At 39.8% G+C, this 25,237-nt stretch overlaps 2 protein-coding genes across 8 annotated transcripts; both read left to right on the forward strand.

Moving 5' to 3' along the window:
* The first annotated feature begins 46 nt into the window (after window positions 1-46).
* LOC308292221 (uncharacterized protein) lies at window positions 47-10,443 on the forward strand. Of its 6 annotated transcripts, none has more exons than XM_080734517.1 (21): window positions 47-179; window positions 594-713; window positions 1,700-1,786; window positions 1,888-2,016; window positions 2,850-2,963; window positions 3,064-3,183; window positions 3,504-3,608; window positions 3,711-3,833; window positions 4,132-4,236; window positions 4,502-4,621; window positions 5,005-5,106; window positions 5,222-5,341; window positions 5,696-5,836; window positions 5,934-6,053; window positions 6,702-6,842; window positions 6,971-7,090; window positions 7,399-7,521; window positions 8,456-8,551; window positions 8,867-8,977; window positions 9,095-9,208; window positions 9,815-10,443. In XM_080734517.1, the coding sequence occupies exons 1-21, from the start codon at window positions 146-148 to the stop codon at window positions 10,096-10,098; spliced, it is 2,529 nt and encodes an 842-aa protein (XP_080590643.1). In that variant the 5' UTR covers window positions 47-145; the 3' UTR covers window positions 10,099-10,443. The 6 variants fall into 6 exon arrangements, with proteins under 6 accessions (XP_080590643.1, XP_080590645.1, XP_080590647.1 ...); XM_080734519.1 differs by having other exon boundaries at window positions 6,974-7,090; XM_080734521.1 differs by having other exon boundaries at window positions 5,937-6,053.
* A 568-nt stretch (window positions 10,444-11,011) lies between these two features.
* On the forward strand, window positions 11,012-24,890 carry LOC308292681 (putative C-mannosyltransferase DPY19L4). Of its 2 annotated transcripts, none has more exons than XM_080735083.1 (19): window positions 11,012-11,450; window positions 12,018-12,233; window positions 12,747-12,871; window positions 12,961-13,051; window positions 13,244-13,365; window positions 13,873-14,018; window positions 14,367-14,490; window positions 15,319-15,453; window positions 15,747-15,878; window positions 16,813-16,914; window positions 17,499-17,572; window positions 17,968-18,126; window positions 18,645-18,764; window positions 19,285-19,405; window positions 20,085-20,141; window positions 20,280-20,362; window positions 21,504-21,633; window positions 22,270-22,428; window positions 22,605-24,890. In XM_080735083.1, the coding sequence occupies exons 1-19, from the start codon at window positions 11,372-11,374 to the stop codon at window positions 22,767-22,769; spliced, it is 2,340 nt and encodes a 779-aa protein (XP_080591209.1). In that variant the 5' UTR covers window positions 11,012-11,371; the 3' UTR covers window positions 22,770-24,890. The 2 variants fall into 2 exon arrangements, with proteins under 2 accessions (XP_080591209.1, XP_080591210.1); XM_080735084.1 differs by having other exon boundaries at window positions 21,507-21,633.
* The last annotated feature ends 347 nt before the right edge of the window (window positions 24,891-25,237 follow it).

The following is a 25,237-nucleotide window of genomic DNA, read 5'->3' on the forward strand; positions in this document are numbered from 1 at the left end:
TCATCATCACGCATCATAACCGTCCTCGTCACGCCATTCGCGCCATATTCAACACGGAGTGGAGAGTAAAATAACATTCAGCGGTTTATGGAGTTTAAATTATCATAATTATCTCTGACAACGCGTCGCGCGTAACCAAAACAAAATGCACCTCACAGGCGTTACAGACGACTCATCAGGTAACCGAGACACAATTGAACTGCTATCGACACTTTACTGGCATGTTTAACCAAGCTGTAGTTGTGTTTGTTGACAAATGCTGTTTGTGTTGGTGCCACACACGGTGCGGCCATTCCCTACCGTGTGAAAGGGACGCGTTTGAAAATAGAATGGAGGGAAATTCATATACTGTAACTGTATCCTTGTCCGATTGAAGTATATCTATTTGACATGGAGAAGACATAGCCGCAAATTGCAACACTAGATTTTTTTTATAATCGGATGAATCTAGCCAATACATCAAAACGTTTTTTTTTGCTATCTGATTGTATTAAACGACGTCAAACTCACCAATATTGCGGCTCTATGGAAGCCTCGGAATTTACTCTTGCTATCTGCAAAGTGTTTGATAAATCATGTCTCTTACTTCACAGACGATGATGTACCCCTCACAACCTTTCTAAAGAAGCCACAAAAAGATGAAAACCCATTGCATGAAGCCACAAAGAGCTCAACCATGGACTTGAACAATAATTTGGGAAAAGACAAAAGTGGTAAAAAAAAAATAAGCAAAATATTTATTGTAGGAAGTCTAACTAACCATCATAAGAAAATTATGAATATAACAAGTTTAGTAAATGGCATGCAAAATCGGCGTAAGCGCTGACTCATTGTGACATCACTGCAGTGCCGGGCGCAAGCGCTGAGTCATTGTGACATCACTGCAGGCAGATACAGGGGCCTAGCCTCGACCCGACAGATATCTCCGTATATAGGCATAAAAGGGACACAGACAGATATATGGGCATAAAAGGGACACAGACTGAGATCTCCATATATGGGCATATGGGCAGATACAGAGATCTCCATATATGGGCAATACAGGGGCCTTGCCTCGACCCGACAGATGTCTCCGTATATGGGCATAAAAGGGACACAGACAGATATATGGGCATAAAAGGGACACAGACTGAGATCTCCATATATGGGCATATGGGCAGATACAGAGATCTCCATATATGTGCAATACAGGGGCCTTGCCTCGACCCGACAGATATCTCCGTATATGGGCATAAAAGGGACACAGACAGATATCTCCATATATGGACATAAATGGACAGAGGCAAACAGATGGTCAAAGATCTCCATATATGGGCATAAAATGGACGCAGACAGACAGATACAGATATCTCCATATATGGGCATAAATGGACACAGGCAAACAGATGTTCAAAACGGGTCAGACAGACAGACAGACAGACAGACAGACAGATACAGATATCTCCATATATGGGCATAAATGGACACAGGCAGACAGATGGTCAAAACGGATCCTATGAAAACAGGTATAATGGGGTTTGCATTAAAGGGCGGGGCATTCATTCCCTATTTACATTGTTCCGAGTTGGCCAGGTCGCCGACTAGACGCAGCTTCTAGTTATAAGTAAAGGGGGAAAACATATTATTTATTGATTATAATTCACAATTCGATGGTTATGTCTTAACATTTTCCATTATGATTGTTGTCCTTTGTGCTCAGATGGCAGTTCAGATGATGATGTGCCTTTGACAAAACTGAAATGCAATCTGGAGAAACCTGTCAAGAAGACCTCTGTACCAGTATTGGGTAAGAATAGAAGAGACAATAATGGACTATAAAACCTTATTGAACTCACCTAGAAATGTTTTGAGAATGGTATAATATGTGCACGTGCGTTCTCTTATTAGCAGGGATGGAAGACACTTCAGATGATGAGCCCTTGATAAATAAAACCAAGACATCTTCGGCAGCACAAAAGACAGAGAGCAATGGAAAAAAACTGGACTGCACAAATGGAACAGAAACCAAGACAAGAGGTGATCATTTTACATGCATTTATTTATACTTTGTAACTGTCTCTTGTATTCTTCAATCAAATGAAACATTTTAGTGTCAATTGAGGAGTTAACCGCTTGAATCCCAGCATCCCTATTCTGGAGAGGAAGCTTACCAAAAATAGCTGCTCTACTAGCTAGCTTACAACACATCGATTCGTGGCATGCTATGTGCTTGTAGATGGGCTATTTTTGGGGTACCAAGTACAGTCTAACTCAGATCTGTTATACTAACGGTTTACTGAGGTGGTTAATCGAGTCTGGTTGTGGCTACCGTTGTATGCAAAATGTATTGTTTCATGAATGGTGCATTCTATCTTTCAATAAAGTATTACACTTCACATTTATCTGACATTCCAGTCCAGAGAAGTTTGGGAAGGGTGCTGAACACACATCCAAATGTGCCAGGTGCAGGACAGAGAACAAAGCATAAAATAAAAATAAGGTCTGCACACTGGCCAAACGAAATCCACTGCTTATTGTTGAACTTTGGATCACACTCGGATCTGATGAATAGCTGAGTGTGATCGAAATGTTGAACTTACAATATATAGTGGAGCTTATTTGGCCAGTTTTTATTTTATTCCGGAGCTTGACACAAGTGAACTCACTGTATAAGGCATTACAGTTCATACTATCTTTACATGACATTCTAGAGCAGCAAATATGGGCTCAAGGATATTTCAGCAGGGCGCAAAGCTACTGACTACTGTGCAAAACATTCATAAACCTGTTATTGTGTGTGTCTCCATGCATCAAATGTTTTAATAATGGCTAATTTGATGGTCATGTCTTAACATTTTGCATTATTATAGTCCCTTTGTGCAGTTCTTCAGATGATGATGATGTGCCTTTGACGAAACTGAAATGCAAGCAGGAGAAACCTGTAAAGAAGACCTCTGTACCAGCAAAGAGGAGTCCTGTTTTGGGTAAGAATAGAAGAGAATTGAATGGACCATAACCGTATTGAACACACATAGAAACGTTATGAGAATGGTATCATACTGTATGTGTGTGTTCTGCTATTAGCAGGGATGGAAGACACTTCAGATGATGAGACCTTGATAAAGAAAACAAAGACGTCTTCTGCAGCACAAAAGACAGAGAGCAATGGGAAGAAACTGGACTGCACAGAAAATAAGACAACAGGTGATCATTTTACATGCATTTATTTTTACTTTGTATTCTTCTTTTTAGTGTCATTTGAAAATACACTATTAATCTTTTTCCATGGCAATGTAATTAAGGTACTGTATCACTGGCACAAGTTTTAAACTCATTATGATTCAAAAGGGAATTCGATTCATAATATATAAGGCTTTACAGTTCATGGGAAGTCATATTTTGCTGACCGCTTGCATGAACCCAAACAATATAATGCCATGATTACTAATTTTATGTTCATGTCTTCACCTTTTCCATTATGATCGTTACACTGCGGTTACGTCACCGTATCGCATTGTGCTCAGATGGCAGTTCAGATGATGATGATGTGCCTTTGGTAAAACTGAAATGCAAGCAGGAGAAACCTGTAAAGAAGACCTCTGTACCAGCAAGGAGGAGTCCTGTTTTGGGTAAGAATAGAAGAGAATTGAATGGACTATAAACCTTATTGAACAAACCTAGAAATGTTATGAGAATGGTATCATACTGGTGTGTGTGGGTTCTGTTATTAGCAGCGATGGAAGACACTTCAGATGATGAGCCCTTGATAAAGAAAACAAAGACGTCTTCTGCAGCACAAAAGACGGAGAGCAATGGAAAAACACTGGACTGCACAGAAAATAAGACATCAACAGGTGATAATTTTATATGCATTCATTTATGTCTCTTGTATTCTTCTTTTTAGTGTAATTTGAAAAAATACACTGAGATTATTAATCTTTTTCCATGGCAAAACAATGAGGCTGTTTTGGTTCCGGTTACGTCATGACATCATCAGGCGACGTACCCCGGAATCAAAAAATATTTGGAGGCCCATAGGCTAGCGAACAGCGCCATCCATTCAGCATAACAAACATAACTCGTCACGTAGTGGTCAATGATTTAATAATGACTCATTTTATGTTCATGTCTTCACCTTTTCCACTATGATAGTTCCATCGCGGCTACGTCACCGTATCGTATTGCGCCCCCCGAGCTGGTATGAGCGCAATGGTGCAAGGGATTCAGATGGCAGTTCAGATGATGATGATGATTTGGGTAAGCATAGAAGAGAATTGAATAGACTATAAAACCTTATTGAACACATAGACATTTTATGAGAATGTGTGTGTGTGTGTGTGTGTGTGTGTGTGTGTGTGTGTGTGTGTGTGTGTGTGTGTGTGTGTGTGTGTGTGTGTGTGTGTGTGTGTGTGTGTGTGTGTGTGTGTGTGTGTGTGTGTGTGTGTGTGTGTGTGTGTGTGTGTGTGTGTGTGTGTGTGTGTGTGTGTGTGTGTGTGTGTACGTACGTGTACGCTGTAATTAGCAGGGATGAAAGACACTTCAGATGATGAGCCCTTGATAAAGAAAACAGAGGCGTCTTCAGCAGCACAAAAGACGGAGAGCAATGGAAAAAAGCTGGACTGCACGGAAAATAAGACAACAGGTGATCATTTTATATGCATTTCATACTTTGTATGATGTATCTTGTATTCTTCTTTTTAGTGTCATTTGAAAACATACACTGAGATTATTAATCTTTTTCTATGGCAAAACAATATGCCCGCTCACTTCCCAATGTCTCGCCTTTCACAAATCGGTCACGTGGTGTTGGTGGCTACGTCAGTCAGGTGGTAATAGTAAAGTCAGCTGTTCACCGGCGGGTTTCATTGAATGAAGAGGGGGCGAACGGGGAAGTCATATTTTGCTTATCGCTTGTATGCACCCAAACAATATAATGCCATGATTACTAATTTTATGTTCATGTCTTCACCTTTTCCATTATGATGGTTACATTGCGGTCACGTCACCGTATCGTATTGTGCTCAGATGGCAGTTCAGATGATGATGTGCCTTTGGTCAAACTGAAATGCAAGCAGGAGAAACCTGTAAAGAAGACCTCTGTACCAGCAAGGAGGACTCCTGTTTTGGGTAAGAATAGAAGAGAATTGAATGGACTATAAAACCTTTTTGAACACACATAGAAATGTTATGAGAATGGTACAGTATCATGCTGTATGTGTGTGTGTGTGTGTTCTGTTATTAGCAGGGATGGAAGACACTTCAGATGATGAGCCCTTGATAATGAAAATAAAGACGTCTTCAGCAGCACAAAAGACTGAGAACAATAGAAAAAAACTGGACTGCACAGAAAATAAGACAACAGGTTATCATTTTACATGCATTTATTTATACATTTATGATGTCTCTTGTTCTTGTATACTTTTTAGTGTCATTTGAAAACACACTGAGATTTTGAATCTTTTTCTATGGCATAACAATATGCCCGCTCACTTTCCAAAGGGGCGACCCCCCAACCCCCCAAAAAAAACAACATCAAAAAGGCTTGTTTCCAGTTACATCATGACGATCCCGGAATCAGAAAATATTTGGTGACCCATAGGCTAGCGAACATCGGCATCCAGCGTTAAAAAAACATAACTTGTCATGTGGCGGGCAATGATTTAAGAATGACTCATTTTATGTTCATGTCTTCTGTTCACCTTTTCCATTATGATAGTTCCATTGCGGTCACGTCACCGTATCGCATTGTGCTCAGATGGCAGTTCAGATGATGATGTGCCTTTGGTAAAACTGAAAGGCAAGCAGGAGAAACCTGTAAGGAAAACCTCTGTACCAGCAAGGAGAAGTCCTGTTTTGGGTAAGAATTGAATGGACTGTGAAAGCTTATTGAACACATCTAGAAATGTTAGAAGAGAATGGTGTCATACTGATGTGTGTGTGTGTTCTGTTATTAGCAGCGATGGAAGACACTTCAGATGATGAGCCCTTGATAAAGAAAACAAAGATGTCTTCAGCAGCACAAAAGACGAAGAGCAATGGGAAAAAACTGGACTGCACAGAAAATAAGACAAGAGGTGATCATTTTACATGCATTTACTGAAAAAGCTCCACCGGCTGTCCCTCCGTCTGTCACGCCACCGTTGGCAACTTTGCACACACACTCCTTGGATGGCAAATCACATCCTCCGCCCCTGATTTCTCACATGGACCTCTTCTAGCGCCACCATCAGGCAGATTTTTGCAAAACACATTTTTGGACACTGCTCCTACAGAGTTGGGCATAAAATCGCGCAAAGCGGTACACAGTATCTCTAAAGTCATGTCATCAACATGGATCTGTCCCATTTCCCATATTCCCTCCTGATTGGCTACGATTGCCTTCTAAAGTTTCTGTATGCGATGTGACGTTCGCTTATCTCCCGATTAGGGAGTCTTACTGGTTTTATTACTTTGTATAATGTTGGTGACAGGTATAGAGATTTTAATGGGTTGTTATGGTTTCACTGGTCTCGCTATTCACAAATCGGTCACGTGGTGTTGGTGGCTACGTCAGTCAGGTGGTAATAGTAAAGTCAGCTGTTCACCGGCGGGTATCATTGAATGAAGAGGGGGCGAACAGAGCAGTCATATTTTGCTGACCGCTTGCATGCACCCAAACAACATAATGCCATGATTACCAGTATAATTTTATGTTCATGTCTTCACCGTTTCCATTATGATAGCTCCATTGCGGTCACGTCACCGTATCGTGTTGTGCTCAGATGGCAGTTCAGATGATGATGTGCCTTTGGTAAAACTGAAATGCAAGCAGGAGAAACCTGTAAGGAAAAACTCTGTACCAGCAAGGAGCAATCTTGTTTTGGGTAAGAAATTAGAATTGAAAGGACTATGAAACCTTATTGAACACACCTAGAAATGTTACGAGAATGGTATCATACTGATGTGTGTGTGTGTGTGTGTGTGTGTGTGTGTGTGTGTGTTCTGTTATTAGCAGCGATGGAAGACACTTCAGATGATGAGACTTTGATAAAGAAAACAAAGACGTCTTCAGCAGCACAAAAGACGAAGAGCAATGGGAAAAAACTGGACTGCACAGAAAATAAGACAACAGGTGATCATTTTATATGCATTTATTTATACTTTGTATGATGTCTCTTGTATGCCTTGTGGTTGTCTGTAATTAAGGTATCACTGGCACACGTTTTAAACCCATGATTCAAAGGGAATCAGATTAATAATATATATAAAAATTAGATGAAGGATTTTGCACCAGGGCATGAAGCTACTGACCACTGTGCAAAACAGTCATAAACCTGTGATTGTGGGTCTCTACCGCTAATCATAAATAACTCACCTGTTGCATCAAGCCTTCAGTACTGCACCTGCTACAATAACGTTTCTTTGTGTTGCATGAATCAGATGACAGTTCCGAAGATGAACCCCTGATAAACGTTAGAAGTTCTCTTCTTGCAAAGAAATCAGCAACTAGTGATATTGAGAGGAAAAGCAGCAATGGCAACTCTCAGATGAAAAGGACAGCAGGTACAAAAGTCTATAATTTATTGCTTGAACTATTACAGACCCTTTCTTCAAAGTTTTGTGTTGTTGTGTGAATCTGTTTGGCTAGCGTTTCCCTTTTCCCTGGATCATTCTCATTCTTAACAGTTCGTTCATCTGCCTGATTGTGCGTGGAAAGAAGCTTTTTTGCTGTCTGTTTCCAGTAGCTTTGAGACTGCGTAGTCCTTTCCCATGCGGCAACATCTTAAACAGACTGTGGTTGGGATGTTTTTGGGACTATTTCTCTTTGAAAACAATGCTGAACTTAACTCAACCTGATTGAGCCATCTCTACCATTTGGTTGAGGTGTTATGGCCAAGAATATCCACTTCAGGGCACAGAGGAAGTCAAACACGACAAACTCACTCCTGACATCTGGGTGCTGTTTTGCAGGAATTTCAAAGATAGGATGATTTATTTTACATATTATCTCAGAGATGACTGAACATGAATATGTAACTTGATGCAATAAAAATAAATCTAATAATGGTCAAATCATTTTTGAAAACATGCTCTACCAAATGGTAGATTTGTCAATTGATAGTAAAGGTAGTGAGGCAACTAAAGTATTAAAAACGTACTATTTACTATGAATAATTACAACTTATACTAATTCATTTTTATTTTGATACATTGAATGTTTTTTCATTATTATATATGCTGAAATAGTTCTATAAGTAAGATTGTATTCTTGTTTAAAAAAATGCTCTACCAAACGGTCTTTGCTGACACAGTGTTAGTCGTACATGGCTTGGATGGGAGGAGATCACTACAGAATATTGTAGTTTAGGTTGACATTTAACATAAAAGCACATACCTCATTGACATTGTGATATGAGACTAGATATCTTCTGGGATTTATTTTTTGGAAAGGTAAAGGGGCCTATTTGTAAATATCTGTTTTATCCAACCATTTCAGATTTGACTAAGGAAGATGGCTCAGATGAGAAACATTTGAGGAAAGTGTCCAACAAAACTGGGAGGAAACCAACAACTCTCAAAAGAGGCCAGAAAGGTGAGACTACAGCATAAGTGTTCTGAGTGTACAAAAAAGAAACATTATAATTATCTGTAATATTAGATATTTAAAACAGCATCAAATGATGAACAAAGTGAACTTGCCGTGACACGTAAGACACAACAAAAGAGAGCGGCATCTGTTGTAACATCAAGAAAAACTACCTTAAATAAAAAGAGCTATTATTCCACATAAACAGGGTACATATTAATATGAGAACTGTTCTCAATTACTTTGCATTCACATCTAATTTCTTTTTGCCCATGTTTTGTTTTTCCTCCCAAATATAATGTATTATTGTTCCATGTCTAGAACATTGTGACAGCTCAGATGATGAACCTTTGGTGAAAAAGAAAACAACTAAGGCTCTTTCTAAAGAAAGGACTCAAATGAAGTGCAACAAGAGGAGAACACAAACTAAAGGTTTGACCAGTTGGATATACTGTAACATTTAGTAAATATTATTGTTGTGTCCATAAGTAAATGGGGAAAAATTCAACATGAACTAATTTTATGACTTCACCTTTTCCATTATGTTAGTATCATTGTGTTCAGATAGCAGTTCAGATGACGATGTGCCTTTGGAAAAACTGAAATGCAAGCAGGAGAAACCTGTAAGGACCTCTGTACCAGCAAGGAGGAGTACTGTTTTGGGTAAGAGACAAGAATGCATTTGAAAAATTCCCACACATATAATTGTTGTGAGAATGGCATAGAAATGTGAGTTTGGTATTATTGGATGACCTCTTGAACACATTGCTGTTTTTCTTGTCTAATCTTACATACATTTAATGTATTCCAAATACACAGCCATAGATTGTCATATCAGCGCCCGGTTAGCAGACTGACCTCTGTGACATTCCGGTAAATGTTATCCGTACTTTGTGTGTACTCACCCAATAATTAACTAAGACTTGTGAGTCAGATATTGTCCTCTAGTTTTGATATATTCAGTCCTGCACTCAATCTGGGCCCCTGGCCCAGAGAGAATGTCGTCCGTGTAGATGTGGAAAACACACGTTTTCTGGCAGAAAGGAATATGAAACTAGAGGACAATATCTAACTCCAAGTCTTAGGAATGAATCATTGGGTGAGTACACTCGTAATGCGGAGGAGATTGATCCCGCAGCGATAAGTATGCACGGATATATATAACCGATCTATGGCTGTGTATTTGGAATACAATTAATGTACAGTATGTAAGATCAAATATTCTAGGGCTAACTTTTTATCTGATACTGTCTCCTCTCATTTGTCCAGAGTCATCAAGTGTTTCTCACCCCTCCTGTTTGAATGATGAGAATGATGATGCTGGTGAGAGCTTGGAACTCAGATTATCAAGTGACTCTGATGATGAGCCCTTGATAAACATTAAGAAGACTGCCGTGATGAAGACTGCCTCTCACGTGTCTCCAAAGTCATCAAGTGACAGCTCTGATGATGAGCCTTTGATTAACTTTAAGAAGAGTACTGCCAAACACCCAGAAATTACCATGATCTTAAGGGTAATATTGGAGAAATGCAACATTGAAGTCGTGACTTAAGTTGTATGAAAAATGAGTACAGGTATCTGCTACATAGTGTTCTATTAAAATATAGGCCTAAAATATATATAATTTAATACATAGTTTTCACCGTCATTTGTGTTTTTTCTCCAAATCAATGATGGCCAGAGAGCTTGTAGATCGGCCATTTTTTGTAACATTCCCCCTAGGTTAGGGATGCTGGCAGTTCAAGTGGTTAACTTAAGTGTAATTTTAAGTTTTAAGTATATTTTGATTTTCACAATTAGCCAAGGGTCTATTTTTGCCACAATAATCATAATGTGTAGTTTTCATACCGTCCAATGCTTACAATGGTCATATATCTCTAATATTTTGATTTGAAGTGCAATAAATGTATTAATTGACTTATATTGGTTCTGTTCACGTTCAGTGTGAATACATTTTATACACATGGTTTCTACTTTGCCTTTTACCTGATTTACTTTTGTGTCATCGGGAATAGCCTGTAAGAAAAACCTATGTATCAGCATTGATACATATGAATGTACATTATAACTACTGTTCTGCTTTGTTTGAATAATACATGGTGGAGCTTATAGCACGTGTAAAGCATACTGGGTGGTAGAACTGCTAAAGGTTTTCAAAAATATATTTTTGTTGTTTTGAATCTCTTGGTGAAAAGATTGTGATATATAAAGTTCCAACATAAAAAATAATTGGTATCTCATTGTAACTAACTTCAAAGTGACTCAAGCTATCGGTCAACTGAAAGACAAAATGTGTCTGTCTGCAACATTGACTGTAAATTAAAAAATAAAACTGGTTTGAAGTTTATTTTATTTATTGAAGTTTATTTTATTTATTTGTTCAGTTCTTCTTCGCCTGTTCTATTTGCAATTTTGCATCCGCAACTTCCGCCATGCCCTGGTGGTGCCAGAAAGTGGCGTTTTGACTTTGTGGAGCACAATCTGAATTTCTCGCCAGACATCATGCATATCTTCACATGATATGGTATTATTTGATTTGTAAAAGGCCTGGGAACAACACAGCTTTGCCGGTTCTTGCTTTGAAGAGCAGTCTTGAATGTTACAGCGTGACGCGCTCTCTCGTAGCAGGTTATACTTGACATTTCCACAAGGCAGCAGCTGCTAGCAGGCAGCTAACCGCTGCCTTCCTTCCTGGAGGAACACTTTGTTTATTTCATAGCATTATTGAGGCACTCGCCTCACCAGCCACACAGGCGTTACACGAGCAGCCAGCTAGCATGATGTTGTCTGGTCAACTCGGGTGACTTGGGCTTTAATTTCCAGTCATGACTGAGTTAAGATGTCGGAAAACTGAGAAGCTTGGAGGGGAGGAAGGGGAAGACGAGGAGGACTCACACACTACATGTAAGTTGACTAAAATCCTTTAAACTCTTTAGTGTACACATGTTACCAAGTGGACCCATTGGGTATGTGTACACTTGAGAGTTCCAAATGGGTTAATGCGCTGGTTCTCAAAGTGAGGCCCGGGGACCCTCAGGCCCCAGGGGTCCTTGAGGGAGTTCCAGGAGCTCCTCAACTAAATGATAGTTAGGAACCAAATGGACCCTGATGGGTCTAACTCAGAGAGTGTACACATGGACACAATGTGTACACTCTCTGAGTTAAATTAGCATTGATTTTACAATAAGTTGGGGTCCCAGAGATAGAAATAATGCCATTATGAAATGGGGGTATGTAGCCTAAACATGTCAAACTGGGGGTCGTCGAAATTAAAATGGTTGAGAATCTGTAAAATCTTCTCTTATATGGGGGTCCCTTGTATATCTTTTCAAATGGGGGTCTGCGGGGTAATACGTGTCAATTTCAGGGTCCTTGACATGAAAAAGTTTGAGAACCACTGGGTTAATGAAAATACTTTTGATTCGTCGTAGTAGTAAAGGTCCCTGAACTACAGTTTCTGCTGTGGTGCAGGTGTGAATGAAGGTCCGTTGGGGGTAAACCCACAGGAGGATGTGGGAAGTGACTCAGCTGCTGCAGCTGGCAAAGAGGTGAAAGATGAGGACGAGGAGGATTTGAAGGTGCAGGATGAGGATGACAAGGAGCTGGAGAATGAGGACGCTCAACCTAAAGAAGAGGTCACCGCCAGCGACAAGTTGACCGCTGAAAGTTCCAGGGGCACCTCCAGTTGTAAGTATGCAGGTGTATATACAGGTATATGCCAGACAAAATATTCCAGACTTAGTTCTCAAAGCAATATTTCTAATTCTGAGAACCACACAGCGTTTACTGTGACATCATCACTATAGTCTCGCTTAGCCAGACAACTATTCCACTATCTCCGAATGCTGTATAGCGTCTGGAACTATATCTCCCGAAATCCGAGTACAGAAGCTGGCATTTCCGTTTGCAAAACTATATATTTGTATTTCTATTTCTGCTAAGCAGCAAGCTATTATAGGCTATGCTTAGATGATTTTAATTTATTAGGACACATTTGCGCAAATGTAAAGACAAAACAAGTGGGAAGGCTTCACTTCCGCTTTATCGTTTACTTATGATCAGAGCTTCCGTTCTCCAGACTGTATGACAGAAGCATTTGAATGTTGTGGGAGGCAACAGTCTGGCCACGCGAGACTATCATCACTACAACAGGCAATGTCACTGCCATGTCATCATCATTATTATCTCTTCACTTCTCAGCGGTGATTCTTCAGCGGGTGGTGAAACTGTTCTTTGGGTGTCTGGCAGCGGTTGCATGTGGCATGCTTTACGCTGTGTACCTCTCGGCCTACCATGACAGGAAGTTTTGGTTTTCAAGTAGACCGGTAGGTTGCATTATTGTCATCAGCCAAGTCACCTGACAGCAAATTCCACAGTTGACTGCATGTTGTTGTTCTTTTGTCCTGCACCTCAGGATTTTGAGCGTGAAATCACCTTCCAGGGAGGCAGTGGTCTCTATTATTACTACTACAAGCACATGCTGTCAGCACCAACTTTCGAAAGAGGTGCAGTCATTTCTTCTCTTATATATATATATTGCTGGAACTAAATGTCAATAAATGTGTCTCTCCTCTGAATTTGAATGATCTTACCTCTTTATAGCCCAATAGGTAGCTAATTTTGAAACCCTGAACTGACATGCACACTGCTCTCTTTCTTTCAGTTTGTGTGGGTTCTTACCTGTTTGTGTTTTTCAGGGTTTTATGAGCTAACTGTAGATAACAGGACCGTTGCTGGTCAGACCATCAATGCAGTGGAGCGGCTCTCCCTGTACCCAGAAGTCATCACTAGCTTCATCTACAGAGTCACAGAAAGCCAGGTCAGCCCAGTGCCTCTCAAGCGAACTCAGGCTATCCAGAATAGTGTCTTTAGAATATTGGTAACAGTTAAAGTATTACCGTGTACTCAGTCTGAAGACAGTAGGCTCTGTGCATAACTGCAGTCCCAGTACGGCAGCAGATTTAAACCCTTAACTAAAGGATAAATAAAAGATTGATGATATGTATACTAATGGTTTTGATAGAACAGCTTTTATTAACCCATAAGATTTATTATAGAGCTAAAATGCTCAGAATCATCCCCCACTGTGTGTTGACAGTGACACTGTGGTGAATGAGTCACAATTAGCCAAATGTTTGCATGTGTGTACCATTAGAAACTATGGCATGCATGTACCATTAGAAACTATGGATAAGTCTTATACAATAATTGACAAAGGAAAAGGAAAAAGTGGCTTCTAATGTAGACATTAATTGTACAGTACATGCTTGCTTTGTGTGTGAAAAATTCTTGAGGTATCAGACTATCCTCTTCCTGCATCCAACAGGACTTGATAGAGCCAATTTATTTCTACATCGGAGCAGTGTTAGGCCTTCAGGCTGTCTATGTCACCGCCCTGTTCGTGTGTAGCTGGGTGATGAGTGGTAGCTGGGTAGCAGGTATGCTGGCTGTGGCCTGGTATGTCATCAATCGGTGAGTGGAATTTGAGAACCTCATTCCTGTTTTATGGAAAAACATTTTCCCTTGTACTTCTAGCATTCATTATTTCCATTATTGGCCCCAGTCCTTTATATCCATAACTCATGTAGTCTGTGAAATGTTAACGTTGTATGAGTTTAAAAAAGGATCCCAATTGATACAAGCCCAGAGGCTTTCTTACAGTGTTTATCCTTTTAGTTTAACTTGTATCGGTGAACTGTACTGTCCTGTAACTTTTCCTATGCAGACTAATCAATCAAGTGTCCATTTGAAATGCATGTATTACCTCACTAACACCAACAATATATATTCTTTTTTTTTTTTACCATTTATTTCCCGCAGATCAGATGCAACCAAAGTGGACTATGCCATTCCTCTGCGAGAGAACTGGGCTCTGCCTTACTTCTCCTGTCAAGTGGCAGCTTTGACAGGATTCCTTAGTAACAACATCAGCCCTGCCACAGAGGTGAGTGTCTCATTATCTTGACTATATTTATTATTATCTTCAGGCTCAGACACACTGTACAATATTTAAGTGGTCGGCGATTATTGGATTGTTAAAGTATTTCACACTGCACTTTTTTTAAATTGTCTTGTCATGATATCGTTGTGGTTTTCACACTATAAGATTGATCGCTGACAAGGGATTACACACTGACAGATATTTCACCAGGATGCGATACAGACCTGAGACCTATAGCCAACATTTATTTTTATTCCAATGTCCAACGAAAACTTGAAAGGCTCCCGTGGCCATGATATGTGCGTGCAGCGAGGCAGGACGCAAATGATTTTCATTCTGTCTCTCTGTATGCGCACACACACACACACACACAGAGAGAGATAGACATCTTCTCGCAGTGCTTTTCACACACAACGAGCAAAACCTTGCCGACCAAAGTCGGATCTTGCAGCAGATCGGCGATTTTGTCGGCGAGCCGAGCGCCAAAAAATGGTCGGCGACAGCATAATCGGTGCAAAAACTTGTGCAGTGTGTACGAGCCCTTAACCACTATCCACTAACCACTAAAAGATCAACAAACTCATCATAACCCACTGTGAGCTTGTAGATTAGATTGGTTAATGTAAGTAGTGCATCAATGGCAAGACCAAAAATAACAGTGGAAGAGAGAAATACTCTAACGTTTATAACCGAATTATCTTATAAAGCACAAATGTGTTGTGTTAATGTTCAAATGGATTTGTTATTAGAATGTATCCACTGCTACATGACCTTTGAAGACTTTATATAATTACACTGATATATAAAAATGGTTTCTCCTCCATCCTCTAGATGTTCTGCTATCTTTCTATGAGTGCCACCACATTTATCTTCCTCCTGGTCTGGGAACACAGCCATTATGTGCTCTTCTTTCAAGCCCTGGCTCTCTTCCTGCTCGACTCCTTTGACCTGCTTCCATCCCGGAAAGTAATAAATTCCTTACATTCCTCCCCACCCTGTTAAGAATACATTTCGTAACTCATTAAAATACCAAATCTGTTTAGAATGTAAATGTTTTATTTGATATAATATTAATGTGTTGTTGTCACTTTCATTATAAGGACTTGTGTAAACATTTTAAACATAGGCTATGACTTGAAAGGGCTCATGTATTTCACTTAATTTGGAGAAATTAAATTACATCTCGCTCTCTCTCTCTCTCTCGGTCTCTGTGTGTCTCTCTCTCTCTCTGCCATCATATGTCTCTCTATGACGCACAGATGGCTGACATTCACAAGGTGTACTTCAGTTCCATGTTCCTGGCCTATATTTTCCAGTTCCAGAATCCCGTTCTACTCAGCTCCCCTATGCTCAGCCTCCTGATAAGCTCAGTGATCGCGAGGTACTTTCAGGTAGAGTTAGCTCCTCTCTCAACCATTGCACAGTAGATGGACCAACATGGACAGATGACATGTCAACAATAAATCATATCGCATTATTATATTATTATTGAACATGGGGAACTGATGAAGGTCCCTATGTAACCGAAACGTTGGTTAATTAATAAAGCAGTGAAAAGTGTGTGCACAGAAGTATACATTCTTTTCTATTAACATATTTGTCCTTAAAATCCATCAAGCTTTGTATCATTCAGTTAGAAATCATTACGCTGCTGTCTAGACTTAGCAACAACAAAACTACCATCATTTTGTGATGTGCGCAGATACCATCAAAACAGGGTGCAGGTGTGCTTCCTCTGAGTGCTTCTTTAGTAGCAGGTGCTCATCTACAGAAACAACTAAAAAAAAGAACCACTGAAGTGGAAATATCGGTACTCAAAAAGTGAATACATACAAGACGAAGACTCTGATACACACACAACAAGCTAACATGTTTTCGTCCTCAGCCTTCCTCAGGGTAGATTTTCTTAGTTAACGAGTCAAATCTCTGTATAATTATTGTTTTTTCATGTGCAGTGATGTAACACATATTGTGTTTCATTGCATGAGCATTCAAGTAAAAAAAAAAAAAAAGCAAAGAACTTAACGGAGATTTTCTGCAAAACCCTGCATGGAAATTCTGAGCAGTGCCCAAGGATCAGCATCTTGCTCAGGGGCTCTGGCAGGAGTATGTCTCTAACATGGATTACTTTTGTTGTGGGAGGAAAACCTCCGTGGACAGGTGGGCAATATGCAAACTGTACATATTCAGGTTTTCAATCAGAACCTTCTGGATGTGGGAGAAACAGTGCTTAGCACTGAGCCACCCTCAAGTACGGTACATTTGCAAATTGCATGTATTATTCTTTGTGAAAAGTGCATAAAGCCATTCCATTTCTGATTTCAGAAAAACATGAAGACGGGGACGCTGATGGCTAGATTGAGGAAACTGTTCCTGCATTTCTACTTGGTTTTTACCACAGGAATAACCTTCAGCTATGTGGTCAAGGTAAGCTTGAGACCAGGAATGCTGTATTTAATATTGTGCTACATCAGTTGGTGCAGTCTGACTAGCTCGGTCTGTACAGAATATCTTGGTGTAAAGAAAATCGGTAACACTTTACTTTAAGGTCGGATTGATAGTTCATTATAACCACATTTATAAGTGCATTGCAGTGCACTTATAAGGCTTCATAACTCTCTTCTTTCATGTTTATAAGTATGCATAACAATGTTTATGAAGTGTATCATAGGTGTTGGTCATAATGCATTATAAGGCCAGCGGAACAACACATTATAACTACCATACTACCATCAGTTATAAAGTGTCTTTTTGTATAAACAAAAGATACTTTGGGGTCGGCTAAATTCCTAAATTTTAATAGCTTTTAGTATTTACTGTGATCCAAATAGCATTCATAATTGTGCAGCTCTAGATACAAAAATATGAACTGAGCGGTGGTATCCATTAATTTCAAGGCTGTGTGTGTGTGTGCGCATGCGTGCATGCATGTACATTTCAAGGCTGCTCAACAGCACCTCTTTTTGTATTCATTCACAGAAGCTTTTCCCAATCTTTGTATTCATTCACAGAAGCTTTTCCCAATCAGTGAAGATGACTTCATATTGAAGTTCCTTGAAGTGAAATTTGGGCTGATCTCAACAACGTGAGTGGCAACATTTGGAGATTTATGTTGCATGTCTTCCCATAATGTTAAATAGCCATTATTAGTATATCAGTATTCAGTACACCCCTTCTATTACTGTACATATCGTCGTTGTCGGGTGGAAACCTTGTATGTGTGAAACGCCTCGCACTGCGAGGCGTTGTGTGCTTGTAGATCTGCTATTTTCACAAGTCTTGTGCGATGAAGCAGCGCTTTACTTTACGAAAAAACATACAAATTTGAAACTTGGAGATACAAGGTTTCTTCCAGACAGTGATGATATGTCTCTTTACCACTCTGTGTTCATCTCTAACGTATAAATATCCATCTCAGTATCTCTCATTTAGGGATTTTTATATCTGTAATAATTAATTAAATATTTTTTTCTCTTAAAGTGACTTTGTCACCAACCACCTGCTGTGCCAAGAGGGATTCCAGACCCCCACCCAGGACCTGTTTCTGCGGCTGACCCAGGCCTCCGTGCTGCCTTTCTACGTCCTGGTTCTCCTGGTCTGTGTGCTGTCCACCCTGCAGACCATCTACAGAAGACTCAGGTTAGAATGTGGAGTGAACCCTTGACCTCGTTCTTGTTTACTGTATGTGGATGACATGACCATACTGGGGTGTCATTGCATCTCATTGTCTGCTCATATCCATTTTCTTTAGACGTTTTTATTTTTGATAAAAGTTATTTAAATGTTACCGAACATGATTTATTGAGTGAATTTTGAATAAACAACATTGCACAGTTAATAAATCATGAGCATTTACTCTCTTTTTTCTTTGCAAATCAATAAAACTATCATTATATCATACTATATTATACTTATCCATAATAATTATACATGTCCATAACTTTGCGAATTCCTTTCCCCCAGGTCTTCTCTACCTGGGGGAATCTGCAATTACCTCATATTGGTGTAAATGATTGAGCTGAGCTAGCTTTCTTGTTTTGTTGCCATTGGCTGAGGAAAATAATGTGATCGGTATCGGCCCCAAAAATCCTGATCAGACCACTCCTACCCAAAATTACATTTATTTGTTAATACTGTATGTTTTTACTCTTTTTCAGTGGCCAGCCAATGAAAACCAAGCTCAAACTTGAGGATGGGCGAATAGGGGAGCAGCCTGAGGTCATCTATCATGTTTTCCACTCGTTGCTGTTTGGAGCACTGGCTATGGTTTTTGAGGGGTATGTTTATACACAGACAATCCTCTTCATTTATGACAGGGGGAAAATGTAGATACAATTAAGTGTAGTAAAATACTACTAATACAAATAATACAAATAAAGCACAGTCATAAAGTACATCCACACAGAATGTGAATATTATTATATACCAGTAAGACGCCTAAGGGCGCACCATGTCTTGGCCATCATTTGGGGAACCAAAGGGATTTGGTTCCCCTGGCATCACAGGGATCTCCATATATTGCAATAAAAGGTATTTGGATCCCCTGACATCACAGTGATTATAATATTGGCATTCACAGATATGGGCTTTATATTAATGACATCAGGGACCTCCATATATGGGCATAAAAGGGATTTGGTTCCCCAGGCATCACAAGGATCTCCATATATAGGCATAAAAGGGATTTTCAGTGTGTTATTGTCTAGACTCTATATGTTATGTGATATATTCACCATAAGTGGCAGCAGGATGCAGTCATTACAAAATGGTTATTTGTTAACTTTCTTTGTCATGCAGGATGAAGTATTTATGGACGCCATACGTCTGCATGTTCACTGCGTTTGGTGTGTGCTCTCCAGACCTCTGGATGACTATGTTCAGGTGGCTCAAACTCAAGTCCATTCATCCTGTTGTGCTGGTGAGAGACATTGAATACCATTCTAGTGGTCTAATATAATATGTCTGCCAAATAATATTCCTATGTGATCAAAGTTATTTTGTGCTTGTGATACTCAGTTTCACGCATTCATCAAGCAGACTTAAAGCTTCATAGACCATGTTTAGTCGGCAACAGTCTCTAGAGAAAATGACACAACAGTGATTAAAACGTTGTAGTGGGCATGCCATGTCGCTAGATGGAGGTGATGCACTGCCAAATAGAGCAGTCAAACACTTCCACCCATAGATATAAAAAGCTAGATACCTCATCCACCGCTGCGGTTCTTTGGAGCGACCTCTGAAAAAAGTCCACTCTAGAAAGGCGGTTTCACTTCGTTGTGTTTTCAACCCCAGAAAACACAGTTGTCGTCTAAATGGACAGCATTATCTGACATTTTATTTTGACGTTTTCTCTAGAAAAACAAAGCTGTGTAAACGGCGCTTGAGCTATACTATGTAACGTTTGAGTGAATCCTGACTAATCTGTAAGGTAGAGTGTGAGAACTTAAACAATAGGAGTGGTTGTATTTGTTTAGTGGTTGACACATCTTCAATCAAAATTCAATTTCTCCCCTGAGCAAGCTCACAGGTTAGCTTAGTGGTAAAAACTTTTAAGACACCTCCTTGCTTTTAAGTGTGTCTTCTTCGTCTCCCTGCAGGCACTGATATTGAGTACAGCAGTGCCGACCATCATTGGTTTCAGTTTGTGGAGAGAGGTGAGGGTTGATCCTTAATCTTTATTGTTCAGTTTATTGTTGTTTCACTTAATCATTGCATAATATTCAAGTTTTGTGTGGATATACTTTAGAATGGCAGTATTTCTTTATCTCATTTGCCTTCCCCTCTCTCTGCAGTACTTTCCACGTGTCCTAGCAGAGCTGAATGAACTTCAGGAGTTCTATGACCCAGATACAGTAGAGCTGATGACTTGGATCAAGTAAGTCATCAAATTCCTCCACTATATGCATGGCATGAAAGAATGGGTTGTTGTTTCTTAAACATTATTGCATAATTCAGTCCACACAGGTTATTTATCGATCAATGTCATTCTGGAATTTGTTACCTTCTCATATTAATCTCACGCAAACCAAATTATCTTTTAAGTATGCTTTAAAGACACATATGTTGCAGCTGACCACATGACTGGAATCTTAATTTGACATTGTTGAATTTATATTATGTATTGAAATTATGTTATTTTTGTATTTCATTGTAATTATGTATTCATGTTTTTATATTTACTAGCCCTTACCCGTTCAAAGATATGAGCTCCAAAATGATGTGCAGTGTGTGGGTTATGGGATGTGCACTGTGCACACAGTATATGAGGGATGGAAAGTAACTTTAACTGGTGCTTGCATGATGTAGGAGCATCAATGTAAGAAATACCCGTTCCGTTTAACGGCTACAGAGATACTGTGTACTGATCTGCATGATTTTTGGACAACATCTGTAACAGGGCCAGAACCCCCCCCCCCCCCCGCCCGCCTGCACACACACACACACACACTCCCCCCCCCCCCCCCCCCCCCCCCCCCCCCCCCCCGTGTGTGTGTGTGTGTGTGTGTGTGTGTGGGTTTGTGTGTGATTGTGCTTGGCCTGAACAACAGCGCCCCTCCCTTAACATGTGTGGTCACAAAAGGTACTGTAGGCTAAATAGATATAGATACACCATAAAAATGCCAATATACAGCATACGATTTGTGAAAGTGACAAACGGGCTTCACAGTTATGTCAGGTGTGTTCATATGCTGATAGTGATGCGATTTCAGATCAATTGCTCCAGCCACCGAGGAGAAACGCTGGGACAGACAGACACTCACTCACTCACTCACTCAGTCAGACATTCGCAAAATTATAGTATAGATATGTATCCTATATGGACCCCAGGAAGACTAGCTGTCGCTTTGCCTTTAGCTAATGGGGATCCATTCAATAAACAATAAACAACATACAATATTTTCATAATTGATATTATATGAATTATTAAAGATGTTTGTGTACATGGGTACCTGTACTTTCCCTATACTTTTTGTCTTCTCTCCCACTCTGTTTGTTCTCTCTCCTCTTATTTACAGTAGAAACGCTCCAATAGCAGCAGTGTTTGCTGGCAGTCCTCAGCTGCTGGGGACAGTGAAGCTATGTTCAGGGTGGTCTGTGACCAGTCTGCCCCTTTACTCAGACAGCCTGCTGCGGACGAGTGAAGATGTGAGTACCACGCACACCTTTTTTGCAAAACAACAGAAACACGAGGTAGTCTCAATTTCAAAGAATCTCACCTTCACAAGTTGCAGGTGTTTCAAAGGTTGGCACCATAAATGTCCTGAACAATGAGAAATAGGAAATACATAATACAAATGCATAAGTCAATTTCTGAAAACACAAATGATTGAGTAGGATAATTTTAAGATAAGGGCATATTTCGAGGGAGAATATCCTGCTTGGTACTACTGTATATGTTTTTTAAATGGAGATGAAAGAGATGAATGTAAGCCATTTACCATGAGAGGTTTGTTGGCTGATTTACCAGTTTCAGGGTTGTGGCACGAGGCGAAGCCTCGAATGGTAAATGGCTTTTCTACCACTTCTACCATAAATGAAAGAAAACACAGTTGTAACTTCATTGATCTTGGACATGTTACAACTGCAACACAACAGTGGGCGGGGTCCATGAGCCAACTCAAGGTTGTTGACTGATTTACCACTGTTTTAAGCCAATCAGAATCCAGTATCTGAACATGTATCCACAAAGAAGATTTTAGTTTTTGTCATTTAATATCTCATCTTTTCTTTTACATTTACAAATTATTAAACCAAACCCTTTTCTTTTTCCATTCTTAACAGACCTACCAAGTTTATGCAATGAGGTCAGCAGAGGACGTCTACAAAATTCTGACCTCTCACAAGACAAACTATGTGATCATTGAAGAGTCACTTTGTAATGAGCTTAGTCATAGCAAGGGCTGCAGGATCAAAGAACTGTTGGATGTCGCAAATGGACATGTGAGTATATAGACATCTACTGTAACCACCCCCATTCCTAATAGTGAATGTATATTTGACAAACAAGTACTGTTTAATTAATAAACAAACATAACTTTTTCAAAAGGAGGTACTGCATAATGATGACATCCATATCTTTTTAACACTGACGGTCACTATCCTCCTCTCCCAATCAGGTGGTGTATGACAAAGGGGAGGTATATTCTTTCTCCAAGCACGGAAGGTTCTGCCAAGTGATAAAGTCTAACTATTCGCCTTACACAAACTACTTCACCAGAGTTTTCTGGAACCGCTCCTTTCATGTGTACAAAGTGAACTCCGTCATCTCATTCCAGTACTAATTACAGTTTATGCCTAACCCAGGGGTGTCAAACCCACGTCAAACCCTCGAGCCCCAACTGGTCCGTGGGATGATTTTTTCGGACGAGTAACAAAGGGGGAAAAAAAATATTACGAAATGTATTAATTAATGAACACACAATATTCGCATCCATTCTCGTTCTATCTTTGAGTGGCACCCGCTCTCCTCATGCCTCTGCCACACTTGCAAAGGGGCTGTTGTGTGTACATTGAAATCACCTACCACGAGGGCCACACTTGCATCTCATCCCTGTGTGCCAGTGCTGCACTGAAGAACGTGTGAGGCAGAGCGAATCAGAGAGTCAAGTCATGTATTGCTTTCACTATAAACACCAACGTGACTAATGCAGCTCAATTTGGGATATTTATAGTATTAGTGTGCTGATATATCTTTGAACATCACTGAGAAGTTAAAAATGGACAATGCCAGCTTAGTAATCAAAACCGTTAATTTTATGACAGCCAATGGACTTGCCTGTCAGCATTTCAGGCTCTTTTATCAGATTCACTCATGCTCACTGGTTGAACAGAGTTGCTGTGCTCAAATGGTTCTTTTAATTAAGCTACACCTGGAAATTGAACTATTTGTGATTCATGAAAAACAGCTTACAAACAGTGCTTGAATTCAATTGCAGACGATTTGAGTTCTCCACCTACAAACTGCCCCAATATGAAGGGCTGCCCAAAAGACGGGTTGAGCAAAGTTATTAGAGACTGACTTGTGAATATAGAATTGGGCTGATACTCGTCAGAAAAGAGTACCAGTTCTGCTCACTTTTGCCCCCCTTCCAAATCCCTGTATTACTTAAAATGATGTACTACCACTTGAGGTGAATCTAGACATGCATATTGGGAATGCTGTGTGCATTTGCACTCATCATTTGCTTCCCACGGCCACCTTGACAGGAAATCCCACAAAATGGTTGATTCAATTTGGACCAAACCTTGTTAATCCTGTATGAATTATGGGAGACCTGTTACTGAACAAACATTATACAATGTTGAGCTATTTAACTTTTTAACTGTAGAGCTATTTAACTTTTATTTAATAGCTATTTAATTTTAAGAAGAAAATGTCACTATACCTTAAGTTGTTGTGGCTTCTTGTCCTATTTGTACAAACTCAAGGTTATGTTACAGAGTGCCAAACCCTATTAACAGTAACATCACATGTTTCTGTATATTTATAGACCATTATGGTCTTGATTATAACCATAAATCAACACTGCCATTCAGACACTGTCATAGAACAGTGCCATTGGATAGTGCAGGTGGAAACTCATACACTTGACAAAGTATGAAATGCAAAGAAAATGGATAGTTACATATTTCTGTTAAGTCCTAGACCAGAAATCAGTTGCCCAAGAGTTTGACACCCCTGGCCTAATCACTGAGCCAAGACTGGATTTATTATACACTTTAAGTGTGTCTCGAGTCACATCTCCATATACAGACCTTGCAGTATCGGGTGTTGTGCTTGGAACATTCTATGAGGTTCTCTTAGAATGTCCATCCTGGTCAGAAACTCTCACTGTATTTATTGGGTCTCATGTTATCACATATGTTCAAGTATGCCATGTCAATGCACTGTACTGTATTTTGTTTTCCTGGAACTCGTGGATTATGTGAAAGCGGATGTCAGTGTGAGATTAATGTCCACGATTCTGTACAATTTTAATCGGTTTTATTTTTAATGCAGCGCATGTGTACAGAATGTACTGTGTGATTTAAGATTGCTGCTTATAGTATTCTCTGCCTTTGTTGGGAAGATGTGATTGTTTGCTGCCTGTGGCGTGATGGTGTGTTCTGTAAAGGGGAAATGGACAAACAGGATGAGCTGTGCTCACTCGGTAAATCCTAATTTATACTTTGACACATGATTCTTATTTTTTATATTCTGAGGCAATCTGTTTCATATTTTCTGAGAATGATTAAAGCATCACAAGACAAATACCTGCGGTGGTCAGGTTGAAAGTTACTGGACGTGCAATACATTTGTTGGTTGTAAACTAAATGCACTGGCCAGCAAAATGCCCTGTTGTCGATTAACAGTGTTAGACTCCAGACCTGATACATTTTGATGTTTAGTTTCTTGGCTTTGAGGGACTAATCAAATATACAAATGTCCAATTACATACGAATAAAAGGTACAAAGTAAAATCGGCATTGTTAATTTAGTTGAAAGTGTAAAATATAACTAATTCTCCCCTTCAGTAGTGAAGGCTAGTTCTGAATTACTTGTATCATTTTTATGATGACTTCTGACCAAGCCACTACAAGCTACTATTTTAGGTGGTCACCCTTTTAGTTTATAGTATTCCAACCACTGACTGTGTTGAGAGGATGACCAACTAAAAGCGGAGCATGGATGGCCCTACAGGAGGACAGAGCCTTGGATTGCAGGCATAGATCACAGATGAGATGTGTCGAAGCACCATTGCCAGTCCAG

Source organism: Nannobrachium achirus (assembly GCF_963921795.1).
Source record: "Nannobrachium achirus genome assembly, chromosome: 10".
Classification (NCBI taxonomy): Eukaryota; Metazoa; Chordata; class Actinopteri; order Myctophiformes; family Myctophidae; genus Nannobrachium; species Nannobrachium achirus.